This window comes from Schistocerca piceifrons, chromosome 4 (assembly GCF_021461385.2).
Source record: "Schistocerca piceifrons isolate TAMUIC-IGC-003096 chromosome 4, iqSchPice1.1, whole genome shotgun sequence".
NCBI lineage: Eukaryota > Metazoa > Arthropoda > Insecta > Orthoptera > Acrididae > Schistocerca > Schistocerca piceifrons.
The window spans coordinates 169065176-169075204 of NC_060141.1; the positions used below are offsets into that span (position 1 = coordinate 169065176).

Sequence of the window (10029 nt, forward strand, 5' to 3'; positions counted from 1 at the left end):
GCCGCAGGGGAGTAGGCCCACGTGGCAAGAAGTCGCCCACACGGAATACTCTCCCGGTAACTTAGTAGGTACTGTAAACACCGAACGTAAGTGTATCACTGAATTACACTACAAGTGAAAGTTACTGTTTAATCACGATTGCACTTATAGATCCTTTCCATTAAAGTATACGCCCTAGGAAATAAGCTACGCTAAAAATGTAAGCTGCGGAAGAGAACTACGCAAAGAGAGCTGTAAGTTCTTCCAGGAAGGAATATAAATAACAACTCGCTAAGGTCTTACCATTAGCTGGAGGCCGTAACACACAAAACTGAAACGGCTGGATGGTAGTAATATCAGAGAGCACGCCAGCTTCTAAAACACAGTGAAAACAAGTATTAAAATTCAAAAATAGTTTGTTCTCTCGCATAAAACAATTTAAAAACAACCACAAAATTTAAAAAAAAGAAACATAACTCATGGGCCCTTGATATAATCATGTATGACAGCCGGACATATTGTAGCCATAACAACATTAACCATGTCACATTTTTAGAGAGAACGCTGGCCAGCAGATTAACACAAATCGATTCAAAAAATACACAGCAGAGAGCCCAATAAATTGGTCCTAGAGGCACACAGAGTCAAATAACAAAGAGATACGTGACGACTCAATGAACATCTGCTCAAACGGCTTGCGGAGCGAGAAATCGGTGCACTGAGCTGAACGACCAGATACGCACGGCATAGGCGAACCAAACCTTTTGCCTTCTACCCAGTCCTAGCGAAGAAGATTGAACGAAGACCTGGAAAAGACGTCGTACCGACCCCAGCTCCACACTGCGCGAAGGCTACACCTAAGCTGCCTGCACTGCGCCATTCGAAGGCCCCACCGTCGCCGCTCCAGCGGCCGCTTTTGAAGCCTAGCCGAGGCAGCGATAACCACACAAGGCAGTAACATGTAGCATCTGGTGAGGCGCCAACTAGAAGATATCGATAGTGCAAAGGTTAAACGAGCCGCCACGGCTCACACATTCTGGGATCGACGATCTTTGTTTTCGTTTTCGTGGAGATAAACCGTGTTCGGTCGCTGATTCTTGAATGGTAATACCTCTTTTTTTCTTATTTTGGTAAACTATTTAGAGTTGGTGCAGATATTGTCTTTAGATACTAACCTAATGGTGCAAAGCGCAGTTTGTCCAATAAATTTCTGAATCAGAATCTGACGATGATCCGTGTACAAAGTAGAAACTGGTTATCAAGATAAAAAAAAAGACTGACTAACACGGTATTTTTTCATTATACTAACGTTGGTTATAGTTTCCATAAGAAATCATGTCTTCACTTATGGCATTACAAAAAATGTATTACGCGGCGCGAAAATAGTGTACTGCACGAATACATAGTGATACAAAGTAAAAAAAGCATACAGAAAAACGAAGTATCTCGTCATACACTATAGGCAGTTCCATCATCAGTGCCCAGCTAACAAGCCCTCATAATTACATTTCAGGATAAACATTATTCAGCTCACTAATGGTGGTACTAAATGCTTTTCGTGTGCTAGTTTTGGCCTGTAGCACAGACTATTTTGGTGTATCTTTACTTATTACTATTTTGCAGCAGATCTGATGATTAGTATAACCGAAAACGCGTAAATTATGGCGATTATTCACACAGAATTTTTCTTGTCAAGGCAGAAAAGGCTAGCAATAATGTTATATAATGCCTGCAACTATCTTACAAGATTTTGTGACCATTGTGGTTAAAACCACGAGTGACAACAAAATAAAAACTTGTCTTTACTTCGCTGTTAATCCCTACGAGAAACGTTGCTGATTATAATGTGATAAGTTAGAACAGTGCTCTGGGCCGGAAATGTATACCTCTCATTCGCAGCGAAGTGGTCGACCTAGTGGGCTCCTTGCTGCTTACAACAAAATGCTCACAGACTCTGCCGAGCACTTACAGAATAGACTCGGTGCAGTATTCGGCTTCTCCAGGGCCTCAGTACAAACGGAGTCCCTGCAGAGGAATGCATGTCCGTCCACCTGGATGTGTAATACGCTGCCACCCAGAGGAAACCAAGAATGTGAAACAGTGAAAGGAGAAACAGAGCCGATAGCTATTCGCGAAACAGAAGGGCTACGCTAAAACTATTGCCGCATTGGAACCAGAATTTCTACTATTCCTGTCGTAATGATCAGATTTTACTTAACTGTGCAAGGAAACTGTACACAAACCTTAAAAAGTATCAGGATTAACATAAACTAATACTGTGTCTCCAAAGCATGGGACTTGATGCAAAATTCCTGTCGCTAGCATCGCATCATCTACATGGATTTAAGTGCGGTTTTGTGAATCACTTCACGTTTGTTTAAAGAGGCAAAAAGCCGCATGTTGGGTCTTAAAAGACAATAGCTTATATGCATGAGAGTACGTCTAGTTGGTGTTTAATGATGCCATTGCCGGCTATCTGTTAAAATTGGTTCTCCTGAGAAACCTTCCAGCTTCTCTTCACCTACTTCTGCTATGTTTAAGGTATGGTGTAGCTCGTCGAGGAAAAGAAATATTGCTGCTTGTAAATCTGTCAGGTTGTAGTTCGTGAAACTTTATCGTTCCTAAAGTTTCATATAGAGCAGCGGCGGACGTCGTCAGTGGTGCTGCTGGCCCCCCAGGGTCCTGTCGAATGACAGGTCGGACGCCGGAGAGTTGCATATAAACTGTGAAAAGGGGAGTGGTATAAATGTACGTTTGGTCGGCAAAGATAAACCTTATCAAATTCAGAACTGAACAGTTGAACTTTTCAAAAAGATAATATTTGTATATCGATTCAGTAGTCACTATCCATATATCACTTAGTTTCACAGCTTTTTCTTTTCTTTAAAATTATCCCCATGTTTCTGTATTTCGATGGCTTCTACATAAAGCAATTAATAGTAAGGAACCATATCGATGGCATCGGTTTGTGGATGATATATTTGTGGTCTGCTCATGCGGTCGAAAAGCGTTAGAACAATTCTTTTGTTATCTAAATGACACAAATCCAGATATGGAAAATGTCTATGGAATACCTTTCTTTGAATATTACAGTTAAGACCGTAAAAGGAGGATGTCATTGAAAGTCTTATTGGAAGAGCCAAAAGACGCCGAATTAAAACATGTGAAACAGGCTTTCGAAAAAAATTGCTGCTCAGGAAAAGGTGTGAATAAGAATTCAACGATCAAATAACAGTAGGCTGAAGAACAAGGATAAACTACAACAATGGAAGAACACAGTTTCTCTCCTTTTTGTAAAAAGTAACTGATCAGATGGAAAGAATTTGAGAAAACTTAACATCAGACCAGAATATTAGACCAACAAAGAAAATGTCAAATCCTCCGATCTATGAAGGTTAAATGTCCTCCTCTGTCGGCATGTGTGGTATTCCGTGTACATGTGGCAAAGTCTGCGCTGAAACTACCAAGAGAAGTTGCGTGAATACAGGACTGAAGAACATGAAAGTCTTTGCCGACTAGGGGAAATAGAAAAATCAGCTGTAGCAGAGCATGCGCTTCAGTAAGAAAATCATGAAGTTTCCCGAAACCAAAACTGTATCAAAATTGACGAACTATAAGGGACGATCAAAAGGGTTCCCTTCGAGGGCGCTGCTGCGGCGTATATGGAGAATGCCACGATTCCGATTGCATGTACATAAGCACCGACATGTAGGCAAGGGATTAGTGTGGCATTCGTGTCTTTCGACGTGCGTGCGGCAAATGCAGAAACGTGAACTACGGCGACGTTACTACCAAATACGTCCAAACGGGACCGACAGCGGTCACTCTTTTCTTGAATATTGCTGGACAAACATCGGTAGCATCCCATGGAAGAATGAAGAATGCGTATGGGGTAATGGTTTCATCCATCATCTCGTCGTCCCAAGTAGTTCATCTACTGGAAAGGTTAAATTCACCTTGTTCTTTGATTACTGGGGCCCATTGCTTATTGACTTAAGTGAACATGGTGTCTCCATCACTAGTTAACGGTACCCATTCGATTATCACGGCTTCAGTCCCTTATAAAAGGGCTTGAAGGGTCGACGATTCCTGTCGGACGAAGATGTGCAGCAGACAGATACGGACTTCTTCACGCAGCAGGATACAGTGTTTTACCATGAACCTGGTGCGTCGGCGGGATGATTGCCAAAATGCAGTTTCGTCTCATTGGCATACCGTTTCTGGACTGTACGGCCTTCGAATGGAAACTTTTTAATTTTCCCTTGTATTATCGACGGCTATATAGAAAAGATATGGAAATACATATAAATGTAGAGAGAATTTTAACAGACAAATATAATCTCTGAAACTTGTGGACAGTGGCTCTTCAGAGTGGACAGGGAAGTTTTATCTTTGACAGGCGACAATCGATAGTGTAGCGTTATCACTGACAAGATTTATCTCTGCCGATAACGTATAACCCTCGACCATGCCCATTTTCCATAGTATTTATGTCGCTCTCCAACGTCCGACCTGTCAGTCGGCAAGAGCCGGCGGAATCAAGAACACCTCTTAGGATGTACGGTGCAGCTCTGGGCGAAACGTTAGGAACAAGAAAGGTTTCTCGACCACGGCTATACAACCCGGCAGATTTACCAGTTGCTGTGATATCCGGCCCTGAAAGCCTTCATTGTATGAAAAGAAATATTGTTTTTGTGTTCCTCAGTCGGTAGACTGATTTGATGCGGCTCTGTCTAGTGCAAGTCTTTTTTTATATTGGCATAACTACTGTACGTTACGTCCCTCAACCTTTCTCCAATACCAGGATCAGCTGATCCCTTTGTCTAATCAAGTTGTATCATAAAACTCTTTTCTGTCCATTTCGAGTTGGTACGTCTTCGTAATTTACTTGATTTCCATACAAGGCTACATTGCAGACAGATACTTCGAGAAAATACTGCTTAACATTTAAATGTGTTTTCTCTGTTAACGTATGATTCTTTTGAATTAATTTTTTTCGCTATTGCCAGTAAATTTTTATGTCGTCTCCACCTGTGCTGTCGAAAGTTATTTCGCTGTGCAAGTCACAAAATTCGTTTACCACTTTCACCGTTTGATTCCCTGATCTAATTCCGTGAGCATCGACTGGATCATTTCGACTACACTCCGTTACCTTTGTTTTATGTACTAATATTTATGTTCGTCTCATAATCTCTGTTAGAGACCCATCTACTTTGCTCAGTTGATCGTCGAAGTCATTTTCCGTCACTGATCGAATTACGATCTGATCGACAGATCTCAAACTTACTGTTTCTCCGCCTTGGACTTTAATTTCCTTTCCTAATTTCTCGTTTTTTTCCTTTACCAGTGCGTTGTACAGATTGAATAACATCGGGGCAAACTACAAACCTTTCTCACTCTCTCTCAACTTCTGTTTCCCTTTCATTCCTATGACTGCAGTCTCTTTTTATCTAAATTGCAGATGACTGTTGGCTTCTTGTGTTTTGTCTCCGTTAACTTCAGAAATCTGAAGTGCGCGTTCCAGTCAACACTGTCAGAACCATTTTGTGAATCTGCAAATTCTATAAATGTGAAACTTCCTGGCAGATTAAAACCGTGTGCCGGACCGAGACTCGAACTCGGGACCTTTGCCTTTCGCGGGCAAGTGCTCTACCAACTGAGCTACCCAAGCACGACTCACGCCCTGTCCTCACAGCTTTACTTCTGCCAGTAACTCGCCTCCTACCTTCCAAACTTTACAAAAGCTCCCCTGAGAAACTTGCAGAACTAGCACTCCTGAAAGGAAGGATATTGCGGAGACATGGCTTAGCCACAGCTTGGGGGATATTTCCAGAATGAGATTTTCACTCTGCAGCGGAGTGTGCGCTGATATGAAACTTCCTGGCAGATTAAAACTGTGTGCCGGACCGAGACTCGAACTCGGGATCTTTGCCTTTCGCGGGCAAGTGCTCTACCAACTGAGCTACCCAAGCACGACTCACGCCCCGTCCTCACAGCTTTACTTCTGCCAGTACCTCGCCTCCGCTGCAGTGAAAATCTCATTCTGGAAATATCCCCCAGGCTGTGGCTAAGCCATGTCTCCGCAGTATCCTTTCTTTCAGGAGTGCTAGTTCTGCAAGTTTCGCAGGAGAGCTTCTGTAAAGTTTGGAAGGTAGGAGGCGAGATACTGGCAGAAGTAAAGCTGTGAGGACGGGGCGTGAGTCGTGCTTGGGTAGCTCAGTTGGTAGAGCACTTGCCCGCGAAAGGCAAAGGTCCCGAGTTCGAGTCTCGGTCCGACACACAGTTTTAATCTGCCAGGAAGTTTCATATCAGCGCACACTCCGCTGCAGAGTGAAAATCTCATTCTGCTATAAATGTGGTTTTGTCTTTTTCACCATATTCTCTAACATAATTCTACAGTCAGAATTGTTTCCCATATTTCTCCGGAACTCGAACTGATCTTCCCTTGACGACATCTGCTTCTTTGGGTAGAGGCACTCTGCAAATTCACAACTTCTGCATCGTACGAGCAAAACGGAGAGAGACAACGGAGGGAAAACGTCCGTGAGCACTGCTCGTAGTAGGATGTCCGTGTGCTTCGGCTCTCATCTCTTCGACCAGTGGGTAGAACAATTCACTCTCTTGGTTTTCACGTGCGCGACAGCTGTGAGCGACTATAGGAATGTGCGACTGCGGCAACGGCAGCGCCAGCTGTAGCCGCTCTAAGCTCGCCGGCGGCGCCCCACACGTTGGCAGCTGTGCTGCTGACAGAAGAATGGGCGGCTGGAGTTGCAACCGCCGCCGCCCCCACAAAGCGGGCGCCGAGCCGCCGTGTTCCAGGGGGCGGCATTATTCTGGCAATCGATAAGGTGCACCGCGGGGGGCGGCGATCCGCAACTGCACCTTAAGGGAGATATTGCACGCCGCTTCTCGCTTAAAGCCAGGGGCCTGCCCGACTCCTTGTCCTATCCGGTGACGAACCGCGTTCGTGTCGTCAGAAACCATTCTCTCATCGCTGCCGACGAGGCAGGAATACGACGCTTTCATTAGACGCTCTACACTTCGCGACAGTTACTGTATTGGCTGCCTCCTTGATATGAATTTATTTTGAGAATATAAGAGAAGCTTTTGAAATGTGATGTCACAGAACGCCGCTGAACATTAATTGGATAGATGGTATAACTGTTGAGGATGTATTGAATCGAATTGGGGAGAAATTAAATTTATAGGACAACTTGATTAAAAGGAGGGCTCGGTTGACAGGAGTCATCCAAAAGCGTCAAGGAATCGTTCATTCGGTAATGGATGGAAGTGTAGGGGATAAAAATTGTATTGAAAAATGAAGGCTTGACCACAGCAAGCAGACATAGGATAGACGAGCGCGGAGAACTGTATCAAAACAGTCTCAGGACTGACGACGACGACGACGACGACGACGACGACGACGACTAGAAGCGCGCTGTTTATCCCCGACGATGTAAGGGGTCACGGTGTGGACTCTACTCATTGAAAAGCGGTTCTCATAAGACAGCAACTCGGACATTGGTCAGAAATGGATCCAAGGCGTCCATATTTAACTCCATGGCTCTCCAAACGTTCTCAGTACTATTGGGCCAAGACGGAACCGGGTCCGCAACAGCACCCTCATGTGCGTGGAATATTACTCAGACCATTTTGACATACGTTGGGAGCCACTGGTCAGTGTATTGTCTTGCTGCAGGAACTGTTCACTTTCGGGCTGCTGTACACAAGCAAATGACTGCTTGTGATGAGCCTTGGGGTTAAAGTGTCCCTCGCCAATATCAACATCGATAACAGGCAAAAATCGTCGAGATTCTCGATTTGCTGGGATGGACGTGTTTACACATAAATAAGTTTTTACGAAACCCTCAGAGCTCGCACCTCACCATTTTTCCCCTTTTGCTGAATTTGTATTCTTTACCGTCTAACGCAGTTAATCCCAAGAGTTTTCCACTGTAGATATGAAATTCTGAACCATTTAGAATCTCTTTTTTTTTAACGTACGGTACCTGATATGTATGGCAAAATATCCACCTGTAAAACAAAGCGTGAAATAAGAGATACCAGGTGTTTTCCTGAGTGTTATTCTAGTGCACCTAAACGGTCTGATTATAAACGAAGAAATGTTATTTTTTCCACGTTAATAGTACGGCTATAGCTAGGTGTCCGGCGTGAGAGTTTGTTTAATGAAAATGAAACAGTCCCCAGAGCAACGGACGATCTGAGAGCTTCTGGACTGCTGATGGCCTCAGACAGGGATGACGCGGCAGCGACGGGCCGTCAATCTGCGCGAAGCGCTACGTGGCTACGCTTTACTTCACTGTAGACTCACCGGGCACAAGTCGCTCCCCATGGTCCCAGAAAACTCGCAAGTTTGTCAGCGATTGATGATAAAAAAAAGTGAGAACAGTACTAAGAGCTCGATAACAGATAAATGTACATTATCAGAGTATACTTAATGACGCCGAGTTATTTCTGCTAGACAGTACCTAGTCTGTTCGAAAACGCTCATATCTAAAACCAAAATCTGGTGCTGGGTAACACTTAATGCCGTGTTGCACCACGTCGTGCATTTTAACATGCTTGGGTACTGCTTGAAATGGTCAAGTCGAGCTGTTGCTGCTAAAGCCTGGCTCTTTTCCACGAAGGCGTCATGAGGTCATCCAGTGTACGGCGTGGGTTTCTGCACTCTGCAAGTGTCAATTTAGTCCACGCCTGCTTAAACGTTTTCGTGTCAGCGGACACTACAGGTCATTCCAGTTGACTGATTTTCCCCATTTGATTGACTTCCACCTCATGGAGGACTGTGTTATCGTGATCTGTTCGTGCATTGTCGTCCTGAAAGGCGATCCCACCGCTGAAATGTTGGCTTTTTGGGCTGGACGTTTGTTTAGAGGACACTGTGCCGATAATTCACAGCCCTCACATAATCCTCGATAGCGATTAAAAACTTCTGACATCAGTACATGACACCGGCCGAAAACATGACGAACACACTTCCGTAACGAACCAATTTAGATGCATGGCTGAGACGTGCATTTCTAGCTGGCTGACTCCGTACTGTCCTGTGACGATGATCAGGCGTCAGACAGATCCTGCCGTTGCGATGAAGAAAAACCCTGTGCGATTTATTCAGGCATTATTTTAGGTATTCCCTGCCAACCTGCTTCGTGCAGCTCTGTCCAGGGGTGATTTATCGGTGTACATAATGTAAACCCTGCGGCCAGATTGATTTTTTGGTGCCTGTTGAGATCTATCTGGATCGACGCAACCGTCCCAACCGCCTCCAGCAGCTCAAGGTCTAGTTTCTGGCGTTGCTGCCTCTGGATCACGGAGTACCGGTTAGATTCCCGGCCGGGTTGGGGATTTTTCTCTACCCAGGGACTGGGTGTTTGTGTTGTCCTTATCATTGCATCATCATTCGTGAACGTGGCGAGATTGGATTGTGTAAGGGTTGGGACTTTGTTCGAGTGATGATAACAGCGCAGTCGAGCGCTCTACAAACCAATTACCATCATCATTATCATCGTGTCCGCCCTGGTAGCTGAGTGTTCAACGCGATGGAATGTCATGCCTAACGGCCCGGGTTCGATTTCCAGCTGAGTCGGAGATCTTCTCCGCTAAGGGACGGGGTGTTGTTTTGTCCTTATCATCATCCTTTCATCCCCATCGACACGCAAGTCGCTGAAGTGGCGTCAACTCGAAAGACTTGGACCAGGCGAACGGTCTACCCGACGGGAGGCCCTAGCTACACGGCATCATCGTCATCATCATCATCATCATCATCAAATGAGCCGTCGTGGCAGTTGGCAGACTGAACAAAGTGCATAAATAGCACTGACCTATTCACGATTGCAGACGCAGCGAAGTCCGCTGAACTGCATAGAGAATGCGGATTTACTTACACACTCCACAAACAGGTGGATGTACTTAGCGATTTCTAGTGTTCAAAATAGGCTGAAGAAGCGGTTTCCGATAAAGAGAAACTACACAGACTGTAAAAGTCATTAGGAGGTTGTAAAACATTTTGGTGAGTAGCAGATTAGAATC

General features: G+C 44.7%; 1 protein-coding gene across 1 annotated transcript in view; it reads right to left on the reverse strand.

Annotated features, from left to right (window-relative positions):
* Positions 1-6808, reverse strand: part of LOC124795697 (Holliday junction resolvase MOC1, chloroplastic-like) — a 159447-nt gene extending 152639 nt beyond the window's left edge. Inside the window, exon 1 of the mRNA XM_047259777.1 lies at positions 6612-6808. Coding sequence (XP_047115733.1) covers positions 6612-6808 — 197 coding nt within the window. The remainder of the gene's footprint in view (positions 1-6611) is intronic.
* Positions 6809-10029: the final 3221 nt, after the last annotated feature.